General features: G+C 40.5%; 2 protein-coding genes across 2 annotated transcripts; one reads left to right on the top strand and one right to left on the bottom strand.

Annotated features, from left to right (window-relative positions):
• Positions 1 to 256: 256 nt before the first annotated feature.
• On the top strand, positions 257 to 7,172 carry mat2aa (methionine adenosyltransferase 2Aa). The gene is made up of 9 exons (XM_079179234.1): positions 257 to 507; positions 1,461 to 1,538; positions 2,148 to 2,270; positions 2,607 to 2,719; positions 2,863 to 3,006; positions 3,500 to 3,718; positions 3,962 to 4,144; positions 4,293 to 4,426; positions 4,518 to 7,172. Exons 1-9 carry the CDS (start codon positions 426 to 428, stop codon positions 4,618 to 4,620), a joined length of 1,179 nt encoding a protein of 392 aa, XP_079035360.1. The 5' UTR covers positions 257 to 425; the 3' UTR covers positions 4,621 to 7,172.
• A 428-nt stretch (positions 7,173 to 7,600) lies between these two features.
• sftpba (surfactant protein Ba) lies at positions 7,601 to 12,663 on the bottom strand. Its single transcript, XM_079178533.1, has 10 exons — positions 12,545 to 12,663; positions 12,378 to 12,436; positions 11,616 to 11,690; positions 9,454 to 9,576; positions 9,195 to 9,311; positions 9,010 to 9,090; positions 8,717 to 8,900; positions 8,294 to 8,352; positions 8,154 to 8,213; positions 7,601 to 8,051 (listed from the first exon to the last, which is right to left on the bottom strand). Exons 1-9 carry the CDS (start codon positions 12,597 to 12,599, stop codon positions 8,163 to 8,165), a joined length of 804 nt encoding a protein of 267 aa, XP_079034659.1. The 5' UTR covers positions 12,600 to 12,663; the 3' UTR covers positions 7,601 to 8,051; positions 8,154 to 8,162.
• Between the last annotated feature and the right edge of the window lie 1,307 nt (positions 12,664 to 13,970).

Below are 13,970 nucleotides of genomic sequence, written 5' to 3'. Positions count from 1 at the left end.
ATTTAAACAAATGTAAACATTAAATAAATTATTATTTTGTCATGTAAAACAAATCTGGAAAAGATTTTTTGGTTATGTGTTGTGGAAATGCAAATACAATACAATATTTATTTACCCCTCAGGGACTTTTCTTAATTAGCTCGAGCACGCCCATGTGCACCACGTGGTTTGTGCTCAGCAACAACATTGGCTGCAGAGAAAAGCCTCGAAGGGTCTGAAGAAGTTGTTCAGTCATATAAACACAGCTGTCCTGGTCCAGTCTGCACACTTGCACCGCTGTGAGCCGAAACGTTGAAGCTACGTACTCGCACAGTGTGCGTGAGCAGCAGACCTCCAAGTGAAGGCTGGAACAGCTGTCCGGTTTCTCTACCCCGTGGTATCCGAGCGGCTAGCTTCGTTAGCTAACAGCGTGTTTATTGGCTAAAATGAACGGTTTCCATAACAACTCGCTCATTGATGAAGACTGCTTCCTCTTCACGTCTGAGTCAGTCGGAGAGGGACACCCAGGTAACTGCACGCTTCCCCTCTCCGCATCACAATTAGCCCGATAGCATCATGTTAGCCCCTGAAACAAGGTCATGCTGCAGGTTTACCGGTCGCTCGGCGTGTTGTTGAGTGTCAGCTGTCCACTAAGTCCCTGCTCATCCTCTACTGTGCCTCTGTCAACTGGTATCAAGTGCGTCCACCCAGTGTGGAAGTCTCATTTAATTCAGACAAGACACACTCCCAGAAGAACCACGTACTATTCACAGGCTGGGATATCGTTAATGTTTCTACTGTGGACGTTGAGTTGCACCGTCGTGCTAACAACACTGCTAACTCGTTAGCGTGGTCGGTGCCTGTCACTCACGAGTAGCTCCACGCTGCTGTCCTAGCTAGCTAGCATATGGTGTTGCAGCATTTGGATATCACCTGTGATAGATGTGACTTTAAGAATACAAAGATGTGAGATGCTGTAATGTCCTCTGTGTTATTCTGCTCAGTGGTTGCTGTCCAAAAACAATCAAAACCATGTTCATAAGTGAGTAATAAGCCTCATGATGTACAGTTAAATATTACATTTCTTGAGTTCCTGTGTTCAGAGTTAAGCTTAATAACTGCACTTTGACATAGAAAGTAACAATCATTTGTTAAGTGTGCTTTTGCCAAGTTTATATAACTGGGTGTAACACATTACTTCACAGTTGCAGCGCCTGAAGTGATCTCCACTAATTATATGCCTCTATGTCCCTTTATACCAGCACAGTGTGTACAGGGGGTGGCTCAGCCTGATTAGTTGGGAGAAGTTTTCCATTCAAGGAAAATTTAAATATTTGTGTTTGGTTCATTAATAAATGTTAATGTTAAGAATAGTTTAATTATATATTAACCAAACACATAACACGTTTTCCAACAATGTGTGCATATTTTGCCATGTTTGCATGTGTGTTTTAAAAAATCTCTTGTGTGTTATTCCACAGATAAGATTTGTGACCAAATCAGTGATGCCGTGTTGGATGCTCACCTCAGACAAGACCCTGATGCCAAAGTAGCATGTGGTAAGTCTTTAGAAAGCAAAGCAGGCGTTTATCAAGTATTCAATTACAGTTTCATATTGCGTATTTTGTTTTTGAGAAATATGTTCTGATGTATCCTATGGTTCCTGTAAGGTATATAGGCCCATTTCAACCAAATTAAACTGGGAACTAGGAAGCTTCTGGAAGCCTCTGGAAGCACACTCCCCTTTGCAGATGTTCCATTGTTCTCTGATTTCATAGAGGAACGTTTCGCAATGACTATGCTGCGCACACTTGAATACACTAGAGATAATGAAAGCTGGAAAGGCTTTTAGGTAGGGCAACTTTCCTGTTTGCTATGACAACCTGTTTAACCAGCAACAGCCATATCAATGAGAGATCAAAGCCTTTAAGTGGAACAGTAGATGTCTTCGCCTCACATAGTTGTTTTACGTCGTGTTGGACATCATGCAACATAAGCCAAAGATTTTAGTGATGGAGCTGCAACGTTTAGTCTGTTAATCAATTAAAAGAAAATGAATAACCAATAAGTTTGATAACTGACGTGTCCTTAATTCCATTTCACCGCTGTGTTCTTAATGATCTATTATATATCTATATCCCTCACACTGTATGACATTGTGTCCTCAGAGACTGTTGCGAAGACGGGGATGATCCTGCTGGCGGGGGAGATCACCTCCAGGGCCAACGTTGACTACCAGAAGATAGTCAGGGACACAATCAAACACATAGGCTATGACGACTCCTCCAAAGGTACACTGATGACACTTAGAAGGTCTCGCTTCAAACTTCAGCATTGTTCTGTGCAATGATTCAAGTTTGTGTCGATGAATATTGAGATTTACACATAGGATTGCATTAAATCTTCCAAAGGGTTTCATCAGTTCTAGGGAAGTAGTATATTGTGAGTAGTGAATAAGTGAAAGTAAAACCAGTTCGGCAATGTTGTCAGGATGCGCTGGAAGCTCTGTACCTTTTCCCAGGTGGTGTCCTGTTGCCAGCTTTTAAGTTGAAGTTCATATGTGAAGGGGTTTGTTGAGGATTGACAGGTGAAACTGGTCACTGAGGTTCAGCTGTCTTGTTCTACAGGCTTCGACTATAAGACCTGCAATGTGCTGGTGGCTTTGGAGCAGCAGTCCCCCGACATTGCTCAGGGTGTTCACCTGGATCGAAAAGAGGAGGACGTAGGAGCCGGTGACCAGGTCGGAGCGTTCATATATTTATGTTTGTGTTTGAGCCACAGCTGGGTACCTGTAGCCAGAAATAGGGTGGTAACCAAGTTCTTGATGTTATGTTATTTTTTGACCTCTATTCATGCTGTGATTTGTGACTGCACCGGTCCCAGGGTCTGATGTTCGGATATGCCACTGATGAGACGGAGGAGTGTATGCCCCTCACTATCGTCCTGGCTCACAAGCTCAACGCCAAGATGGCTGAATTGCGCCGAAATGGAACAATGCCGTGGCTCCGACCCGATTCCAAAACTCAGGTAGGACAAGGAAACGGTACCTCAACGTCCACACAGTCCATCTGCTTTGTTTAGAAAATAAAACCCACAATCAGAATCACCTTTTATTGGCAAAGTATGGGTGCTCACTCAAGCAATTTCTTTCCAAATATACACTTTTAAAGACATCGTGCAGAGACATATTTCTACTACTGTAGATGAGCTGCGTCAGGGATTACTTTTATTATCGGTTGATAGTTTTTGTTAGTGCTATACGATGTCAGAAAATGGTAAATGACGATTTGCAAGTTCAGAGTGACGTCTGACTTTAAGTCCAAAAACCAAAGCTATTCCATTTACAATTAAATAAAACGGAGGCAATTACCTCCTTCATTCAAATATGTTGCAACTCTAAAGGCTTGAGGGATTTCAGAAGGACTTTTAGTAAAAACTAAACATCATTTTAGACATTACAATGTGTTAGCCTGTGGAGGGAAGCACAAATGTAAACCACCTTTTTTATTTTTCCCCTCAGGTGACTATTCAGTACAGACAGGATCAAGGAGCCATGGTGCCGCTGCGTGTCCACACCGTTGTGGTCTCAGTGCAGCACGATGAGGCTGTATGTTTGGATGAGATGCGCAAATGTCTGAAGGAGCAGGTGGTGAAAGCTGTGGTTCCCAGTGGCTACCTCGACGAGGACACCGTATACCACCTGCAGCCCAGTGGACGCTTTGTCATTGGAGGACCGCAGGTGAGACACGAACGTCTTTAAACTGTGTTTAAGTCGCACCAAGATAAGTGAAATTAAACCGATTTTCAGTGAACACGTGTTGTCCGAGTCTTGAGATCTCACGATGTTATGGTACATTCACAAGACAAAGATTTAAAATGCTGTCCTTTAAAGGCTTCGGTCAAAATGAACAAAATCATGTCAATCAAAAATCATCTGTCTTAAATGTGCATGAACCTCAAAGTCCCGTGTTTGTTCTCGCAGGGTGACGCTGGTCTGACTGGGCGTAAGATCATTGTCGATACTTATGGTGGCTGGGGTGCTCATGGAGGCGGAGCCTTTTCTGGGAAGGACTACACAAAAGTAGATCGCTCTGCTGCCTATGCTGCCCGCTGGGTGGCCAAATCTCTGGTGAAAGCGGGGCTCTGCAAGCGCGTGTTGGTCCAGGTGAGCGTACAATAAATCAGTGTTGAAGGGATAACTTGCCCCAAATCTATATGTATTACAGTAGTTAGCAGCAGTCTTTTTCTTGCTAGTTTTTAAAATGTCTCTCCTGTTTCAGCAGAATTCATAATGTGCACATGATCTGTTTCAGGTATCCTATGCTATTGGAATTGCCCATCCACTCTCCATCTCCATCTTCCACTTTGGCTCCTCCCAGAGGAGCGAGAAGGAGCTGCTGGAAATTGTGAATAAGAACTTTGACCTCCGTCCAGGAGTCATCGTGAGGTATACTGTGCTGTCTAATTCTAGATGTTAGCCAACAAACGTACAACATATGCGTCAGGTTTCTTTTAAATTGTTTTTTTTTCTGTCTCAGGGATCTTGACCTGAAGAGACCAATCTACCAGCGCACAGCAGCTTATGGGCACTTTGGCCGTGACTTCTTTTCATGGGAGGTGCCCAAGGTGCTGAAATACTGAACCCCTCCTTCCCTTGAGTGGGCCTCAGGTGTACTACAGATACACCTGTCTGTCTGTCCCCTCCTTTCTCCTCTCCCCCCCCCCCTCTTTCTGCTCACACAGCCACGTCACCACAGCCTCTACTAAACAATGCCCTTTCTCCACCTGTTGGTTTTCTACACATCTTTATGAGATAACAAAAGTATTTCAGTTGCAGATATTAAGAACAAGCACATTAACCAGTATTGATGGTGTTTTGTAAGACATTTCTGGTATTCCTCAGCTTTTTAAATTCAGAATCTCACTGAAGTTTAGTTATATAAGTGATCAGTGGTTGGAATCCTATGTTGCTTTTTCTTTAATGGCAACATGTTATTTCCCAGTTTAGCATTGCAAAAACATCCGCTGCGTTCCCCTCATACCCTTCCCCTTTTTATTTTTGAAATTTTGATGGAACAAAGAGGGCCAAACCCTTCTCAATTTATGCGAAACCTGCTCATTTCCTAATTTGTGCTGTCCCTTCAGGCCATTTTTTTTCTGACGTTGTACAGAGAAGTCAGAAGCTGCTAATGACCTTGTGGTGATGTTGGGCTGCGCGATGAAATCACTCAATTTTTGTAATTTATTTTGTAGGTTTAATGTCATGTGAATGTTCCATAAAATGTTAAATGTGTTAATGTTCCACTGACCAAGATAAAGGCACGTTGCAGTCCCCCCCCCCCCCCCCCCTCCTCCTACCTGAGACTGACTCTGGGTGTAGCTACAGAGAAACCCGGCTCAGTCGCCTCTGGGCAGGGGCTGCCTTCATCACACGGCTAAATTGTATTTTAATTGGGAGAAAGGTTGTTTGACTGTTTGTGGGACCTTAACAGTTTGACCAGCAAGGAAGGACAACTGAGTGATGTGTGCCACAAGTTTTTCTATCTAAAAGCTGTTTTCAACTCAGTCGCACATGTTTTAGTGTCCCGACACGTAATTATGAGTCCCACTGCACTTATTGGCAAGACCCGCCCTGTGAAGCTGGTTTAGGCAGAGACGATCAGTTATGGTTGGGCGTATACCTCGAGGATTTAGGGTCAGAATAACCAATTGGTCAGACCATAGGACCCGAACAAATCAGGTTACCAGTACCTCGTCGAGCATGGTCGCCGCACAGGCCGGGTCTTGCCAAGAAGAGGGCAGTGTGATTTCATAATAAGGCTATCCTGACGCCTTCAGTCTCATGTGAAAGGTGGATTGGCATTGGAAGAACATGACGAGTAGAGCCAAACGCCGACCAAGACGGTACACAGTCAGCGTAGTGAATGTAAGGCATCGTATTACTGCTCAGAAGAGTTTAGCTTTTGTACACACGAGGACGTGGGACCATGTGAAATGATTCACAGACATGATGGAATATGTTTCTGTTATGTTTGTGGATTTTGAATCTTCCGCTGGAATTGAACGGCAACCTTTTGCTTTCATGATTACCAAAAGTGGAAAAGCCCTCTATTTTGATGTTCAATGTATAGCAGTTCCAAAATGAATGTTTAGCTTGCAGCTGAAGCTTTTCTTTTTAATTTATTCATTTACTTTTTAGTAAAGTAGTTTTTAAAAAAACACTCTTTACATTCTACCCAATGGATGGCACAAGTCTGATACTTCCTGATTAGTTAACTTGAAACGATCCAGATTTGTCAGGGTTGTTCCTGCCATTGTTCCTTTTATGGATTTTTGTCGAGAGCTTGGTGAGGAAATTCAGAAAGAGACAATAGATGTGTGCCAGGGTCTTGAATACACAGTATATGCCTCCAATGCTTCCCCAGTTGCCCTCCTCCTTGACATGTATCCTCACAATATAGTTGCAGAGAAAAGCCTTAGCCAGCTGTGAGGTTGGTATTCATCTTAAAATCACCACAGTCTGTACTTTGTCTGAGCTGTGTGTGCAGTTAGTGTGTCTAAAGAAGTCTTCATTGTGTAGCTAGGTGGCACTGTGTCCTCACATATACTGCTGAAGTTAATATTTTATTTTTTCTACTCTGATAACACTGATATCTCGTCTTGAGTCTGGCTCCGCTACACTCACCTCGAGTGTACTGCAGAGAAAGCTCAGATAGCATCCGTTAGAGTGGTGCTGAGAGCATTTTAAGTCCGAGTGGTCATCTGGTGAGACGACTCAACCTCCCAAAGATTGTTTTTTTTTTTTTTTTTTTACAATGTGTCTGCATCCTCTAGCTCATCCACAGAAGAGACAAATGGTCGGTTGGTGTTGTACAGAGAAACCAGCCTGTTTACATGGTCTCCTGTGGAGGGTGTCGAGGTGCATGTTTTGTTGAATAATTTTTTTTAAATGATCAGAAGTAAGTCTGTTAGTGTAGTGTGGCTGCTGAATGTGAAAAAGTGCCTTTTCTCATTTTCTGCAATGCCCTTATCCCCTGCCCCAAATATCTAACTCCTGCTGAATTCTCCCCCGGTGTCTACCCTGAGGCTGCTGAATCTCCCTCTTCAACACTTACTGAGGAGTCTGATTTGTTGTTTCACTCTGAAACCATTTCAAAAATAAACTGCACTCTTCTTTGTGCTCATTGGCTGGGCTTTTGGCTGTTCATTTTGCATCATAAAGCAGATTCGAGTGATTTCATGTCTCAGTGTACATTTAATTAAAAACTATAATTTGTATATGAAGGTTCTGGCCAACAACAAATGACAATGTTGTGTATATGGAAACCAAAATGGTAAAACAAGAAGGTATCAATATGATTAAGCTCTAAAGATGATCACATCCTCAGGTAGAATATAAATTGACACAAAACCTTGAGAGTAGTTTCTATTCTAGTTTTTATATTTGTGTTGATTAACAGCAGTGATTACTCTCTACACACCTTTACGCTCAATAATTCACGTTCACTTCTTTATGTTAAAACTGTAAATACTAAAGTTCAGAAACCTTACCATGCAAGTTGGACTTTTACTATCACCAGGTTTGGGATTAAGACCACCAAAAGAAGTTACCTTCAAAAAATGTTTTTTAAATGATCCTTTATTGGCAGAATAGAAGACCCATCCAGTTTATTTAACATGGATGAAGCCCTGAAACGTTTTATATAGTGGTTAGTACAAAAGAGTAAAAAGGTTTGGAATAGAAAACTCTCATCAAGTATACAGAATATGTGTGAAAACATTTTCTTTTATACAAATAATTCAACTTTCATATCTGATCCACATTCCTTTTACTACAGAAGTTCAAATAATCCTTTTGTCGTGATATTTTGTAAAGCTACGTCCTGGTGTTCTTCACTCAAAGCAGACAGTAAATACGGAGCAAAATCCAAAAATGCAGTAAGATATCAAATCAGAAAGAAATGCTATAAGACAGAACGTCACATTTGTCAAGCAGTACGAGTAATATTTGCAGTTTGATGTTGAAAGATCTGGGTCGTCCATGGAGTTTGACTCATATTTTTAGGCCGACCCTGAAATAGAAACATTTGGAGACATTTTATGTGAGGTTGTGTGTTCTAGTTTTAACAACGTGGATATAAGTTCTCATAAAAATGACATAAAATTCTACCTACCGTAACATTTTAAAGTGTGTTGAGAGGCTTCCAGGCAAATTTCTGACAGTAAAACAGAGTCTGCGTAAAGAAGACACATAGGATCACTACTTAGCATTCAGAAGCTAACCAAGTTCACTGCTTGACAGTCTTTTACTCACTCCACATTTGCGGGCAGTCGTCATGTCTCTGCACCTGTAGGTTGCCAAAGTGCATGGGTCTGCGAGTGCAAAGAACAGGGGCATTAGAATGTTAATAGATTTGTTGAAAGACAGCAGATCACTTCTTTTTTGATAACTGATGAATTTATCAAGTAAACATTTGCTGCTTCCAGCTTCTAAAAAATGAGAGCTTTCTCACAGTGGCCATTTTAAATAATCAAACATGTGTCACACTACTGGTGGCTGCATTCAATGTAGGCGTACTAGTTCAGGAGCCTTAGCGTCTGTCCTGCTTGCTCACTGGCACGGTTTACTAAAAAACGATGGACAAACGTCTTCATCGGTTTTAAAATGGAGGATGGATGAAGTAAGTTATTTTCAGATGAAGCTCTGCACGCAACACTGAAGGAGAGGCAGACTGACCTACAAGAGGAGCCTCCTGCCCCTTACACAGCTGGATGAGAGTGCAGATGGCCTGAGGGGTGGCGTAGCTCAGGATCTCATCCAGCACCGTCTTGCTGAACTTGCCAATCACGGCCTGGCACTCATCTCGGTAGGTGGAGGGCAAAATATAACAAATCTCCCCCAGCAGCTTGATCAAGGCATCCTGCAACAAGTGACCGAGAGGAAGTTGCATTGTGTGTCGGTGGTTGTGCAGGACAAAGAGATACTGTGTTTGTTCATGTGTGTTCTTTCATTGCGTGAGCGTAACTCACCTCGGTCCTTTCTTGAGGGAGCAAGTCCTCCAAAGTCTTGATGAGGAAAAGACAGAAGGTGCATTGTGTTGTGGACTGCACCTGATTGATTCAAACAGCAGAGGGAGTAAAGCACAACACAAACACACATGCATATAGATACATATTATTTGCACTTGTGTTCCTCGAGCTTGTACTTTACTGACATTTTCACTTTTCGCAGCAACCTGAAGGGCCTCCTTGACAAAATAGCGGAGCATCTTCTCCTGCTGCTGGTCACAGGAGCCACAGAGTCCAATGACTTTGCAAACCTCTGCTGGTTTCTGCAGCGAAAGAGATGTGTTGAGGATAGACATCTCATCAGGAACACACCAACAGCAAAGACTACAGCATGCACTGATATTTTTTGTTATTTCTTATTCTGGGGAAAGTCAATTAAGACGATTAATTCAGCATGCAACTTACTACGAAACCAGCAATGAAGTTGATGGCCAGTGGGAGCATCTTCTCCACCTCTTCTTTGCAGAGTTTAGCAGTTGGTCCAGGCAGGTAGTCACACAGATGTTCAATGCCATCCATCATCTTTTTCTGAAAAGAAGCGCTGAATTAGGTGTTGTGTGTTCTTTAGACATCAGGACAAAGCTATATTATATTAATATTATTGATTTTTAGGAGACATGCAACAGCATTCCCTCTTCAAACCTATATTAAAGGTCAGAGGATTGAGTGAACAGTTTAAGTGCTATTATTGATCACATACTACATTTTTTTGTAATTAAGTAAATCATTTCTTGCCAAGATTTCATGAATTGTCTTATATACGTTGTTCAATGAGTCAGTTTTCTTTTCTTAAATCCCATGGTTTGGACTGGAGATTTACAGCTCCCGCTAAAGTTGCAAAACATTAAACAGACAATAAGATAGTGGGCGTACCTTGTCAATTGCATTACATCTTTGAGCAACAGGTGCAATGCAAACCCAGTTGCGTTATGACTGGTCAAAAAAAAAGTGTTAGCTTCCACCTTTGAGGCAAAAACTTACACAAGCTGCCTAAACCAACAAGAATACAATATATAAAATAATTAGAAAATAAGTTAATTTATTGATACTCAAATTATTTATTATAGCAAGAGTACATTTTTATTGGACTTCATTTTTGATCTAAATTAATAAGTTTCTTGTACTTTTTTATGACAGTGAAGAAGTCACCAGTCCCCGCCCCCTCACCTGTCAGCCAATCACGTGCCTCCTAACAAGCTCATCAAATAGCTATTAGCTAGCTAAGTTAGCTCCAAACAACAACAAACAAAAGAGAAAACTATATTTTTGAGTTGAACATCATCAGAGTCACAAAGCTGCGGATGTAACTGAAATTAAAAGACGTCAACAACAGCGTTCACTTTAATAACAAATAAAAGTCCTTGTCACGCGGTGTCTGGTGTTTATTTATAGTCGCGGATATTTGATTACTTCCGCATTGTTGAGGCTGAAGCTAACAGGAGCTAGCTGGCTAAATTGGAGCATTTGTGACACAAGGAACAAAACAAAATAAAAACCTTTGTGAAAGGACATTTTAAAACCTTGCTTGGAAGGAAATAAAATAAAAAATCCTCATCATTAGTTGAGTTTAAATTAGCTTCCTTTATGTATTTCTCCATATGATTAAAATCAATTCCACAACGTCTGTTATGTCTTTGACACTATTTAATTATATTTACCATGCAGCCCATAGTGGAATCTAAGCATGCACACGTGGACGTTTCAGTTTTATGTGACGATGATTGTTTCGTGGTGCTCATAGCAAAATTACATTTTACACAATTTTACAAACTACGTCTCTCTGTAAAGACCTTGTTTACAGCAAGGACATGTTCAAGACTTTTAAATGCAATTTTTAATGTGTAACCATATAAGTAATAGGTCTTATATTGTACACTTTTTTTTGTCACATCTTTCCACTTTGCTTTTCGAAGCACTGTGTAACGCTAATTAATGACATTAGTAAATAATAAATTACTTAATAATCTAAGAACTGTGACTCGTCTTTTGCACATTTTTTTTTCTTCTAATCACAGCTATGCAATCCAAACTGGCGGTTTTCAGCAAAATAGAGGATACGGTGAGTGGTAAAATGTCTTTCTATGATGATATGTGGTTCAAAACGGTGACAGAAATTCATGGAAATTAACCAATTTAAGTTTTCTCTCTTTGGACTCAGATGGGATTTCTCACAGACCCGATGAAGCTCAGAGGAAAGAGGATCTTTGAGGTCATGTGAGAAACTTTCATTTCAACATTTCATTTCAACTTTTTGTTAGACAGAAAATAGGAAGTGACTTCGCACCAAAAAGAAAAGGGGACCTTAACTTAACTTTCTTGTGCATGCTTGAATGCACTGAACACACCACTGAATGTGAAGAACGGGCCTCAGCTATTAAAAGAACAGGTGGAATTGAAGGTGTTTTTTATTTAATGAAAACTATTCAACCACAGAGCTTATCAGGCATTTGAGATAGCACAGTGTGTATTTTAATCTTGACTTGTGAATATAGACATAATAATAATATCAGTGAGCTAATATTAGTCCTCTGGGATGTCTTTGCTGCTTAGACCACTATTGTACTCACCTGGAGGTCTGCATTGGAAAACATGTCAGCAAGGAGTGCAAATATTTGGGTGCAGTCCTGGCAGACGTCCCCAGTCTGGTTGTAAAGTAGAAGTCACATAATGAAAAACGAATGAACACTTTAAACTGATTTAATCACTTACGCACACTCGTAACTCATTCTTAGTTGTTGCATGCATGAGATTTGTATTGTGTTTTAAGAGGAAGACCCTCGTGTGGCTGTAACAGTTCTTCTAGATTCAAAAGTGAAACTGTAAAATAGACATGTGAAAGTTGTTTTTCAGTTTTAAATATTCTACAAGTGGAACTGTGCAAAATTGAAGACACTTCCTGATTTTGAAGAAATGCAAATCTCAGTCCTCACTGTGACGGTTGAACTCTCATACTGTATCTATCTTTGAACTAGCTCAACTTATGACGTGTTTTTACATATATGTAATCATAACAAAAACTTTTATACTTGTATTTACTTTTACTTTAATACTTTAAATACATTTTGATGATAATACACACTCGATATACAAAATACTTTCAGAAACCATTTCTAAGAATTCATGGAAGATTCCTGAAATTCTTTGTAATTAAATGTATTTTTTACTTGAAGTTATATTTGTTGTTTGGTTAGTCGTGTCTCAGTGCGTTCTTATCGGTAAGATAAGGTGTATACACATTATACTTTGAAGCTGCTTCGTAAAATATGTGTCGTTTTGTTGTTCATGTTTTGAATGCAAAATATAACAAGAAATCAAAATAGTAAACTTACTGCTTTCGGGGCATCTGGAACATTTTGCAAACCATCGATGTTGAAAGCCGAAGTCAGAGCTGCAGGGGGAAATATTCATCAATAATAATCTTCATTGTAATGTCTCATCACTTGACTTTTTATTACTTCATAATTCATCATCCTAGTACAATTAATTATCGTCTCACCAAAGGCTTCAAGACAAACGAAGAGAAGCAAAGCGATCTTGAGCGAGGCCATCATCTGTTATCTTCAGGTCTTTTAGTTGAACGTCCTCCCTCCTGAGGTCTGCACAGGGAACTGTGTGTGCACTGAAGCTTATATATTTGACGGGGCCCACCACCAAGATATGATTTGTTTTCAGCACAGAGGAACTGTTTTTTTTCTCTGTGCCTAATATTAGTCAAGTTTCATATTCAGTTCCTCACACCAAGGATCAGCGGTTAAAGATAATGGATGGTTGCTACATAAACACACAACAGTTGTACATAAAGGGGCTTTATCATTTTTTAGGGATGGGAATACCTGTCTGTCGGTCGGCCTGCTGGTCGATCCACCACTTTGGTCTGGACTGAAAAATCTCAACAACTATTCAATTTACTGCCATGACGTGCTGAATGTCAGCATGTTAACATGTTAACATATTTATTATGCAAAATGTACGCATGTTAACATGCTAACTTTAGCATATTAGCATTCAGCCTCAACGTGCATAGATTATAATCATTATTATTATTATAGATTAGTGCAGTAAATAGATTATTTGACAATTATACATAATCTCGTGAGGCAAAAGCCTAGAAGACGTTCAAATCAGGAAGTAAAAACTTTATTAAATACCTACAATGGTACATAACATGTTATGATGTTGTCAGGGTAGCATGATATGTTGCAGCAAAGTGCTGTCCCGTTGGTATTTACACCATTTCAGGCCCTTACAGACTCTCACACAATGGTGTTACAGGTGACGTTAGTTAAGTCCCTGAGTGTTCAGGGTTTCAGGCTTTAGATCGGGCCTGTGAACGTTTTTTAGGTTTTACAGGGCTGCTTATCTGTTGCGACCCTCAGGCTAACCTTAGCGTTTGTTGTCCACATGGTGAGGTTCTGATAATAACAAAGCCGTCTCCATTTTTTACTGTGTGTACTGAGTGGTATAGCCTCAAATGGTCGCAGCCTGAATTACCTTAAGTGCCCTGGATTAACTGTGTACGTTTTGGTGCCTATTAACCATTTATCTTGGTTTGGAATGTTCCTGGAATATGTCTCTTGGCTTATCTTTATGACCAGTACTTTATGGTAGTGTGTCATTCCAGTAATTCATATCTCTGCAGCAGCTTTCAGAGAGTTGTGCCAATCTTAAATTGTATATACATTAACACAAAGCCGTCGAGGTGACTATGTTGGCTATAGTTGTGCACAACGTAGAATTCTACTTCCTGTTGAGTTAGGTAAGCGGCCTATAACACACTTTAAGGGGAAGTACAAACAAGAGGTGCTGAAAGACACTGATAGTATATCGCATTGTTCATGTGCCGCTCACTGTTTCAAAGTATTTGCTGTCACAATGGTTTTCTTGGAATAATAGTCGGCGAGATTCCATGACAGCATTGTAAC

This window comes from Pholis gunnellus (genome assembly GCF_910591455.1).
Source record: "Pholis gunnellus genome assembly, chromosome: 18".
NCBI lineage: Eukaryota > Metazoa > Chordata > Actinopteri > Perciformes > Pholidae > Pholis > Pholis gunnellus.
Note: the sequence above shows the minus strand (reverse complement) of the source record. Positions and strands in the feature narration are given on the sequence as shown.

Excerpts from the sequence above, each read along its gene's own strand:
- mat2aa (XM_079179234.1), top strand. The coding sequence starts at position 426 with ATGAACGGTTTCCATAACAACTCGCTCATTGATGAAGACTGCTTCCTC. Across the intron at positions 508-1,460 it reads AGTCGGAGAGGGACACCCAG|ATAAGATTTGTGACCAAATC; the intron begins GTAACTGCACGC and ends GTTATTCCACAG. Across the intron at positions 4,427-4,517 it reads CGTCCAGGAGTCATCGTGAG|GGATCTTGACCTGAAGAGAC; the intron begins GTATACTGTGCT and ends TTTCTGTCTCAG.
- sftpba (XM_079178533.1), bottom strand. The coding sequence starts at position 12,599 with ATGATGGCCTCGCTCAAGATCGCTTTGCTTCTCTTCGTTTGTCTTGAA. Across the intron at positions 9,312-9,453 it reads ACTTCATTGCTGGTTTCGTA|AAACCAGCAGAGGTTTGCAA; the intron begins GTAAGTTGCATG and ends CTTTCGCTGCAG. Across the intron at positions 8,901-9,009 it reads TCCCTCAAGAAAGGACCGAG|GATGCCTTGATCAAGCTGCT; the intron begins GTGAGTTACGCT and ends CACTTGTTGCAG.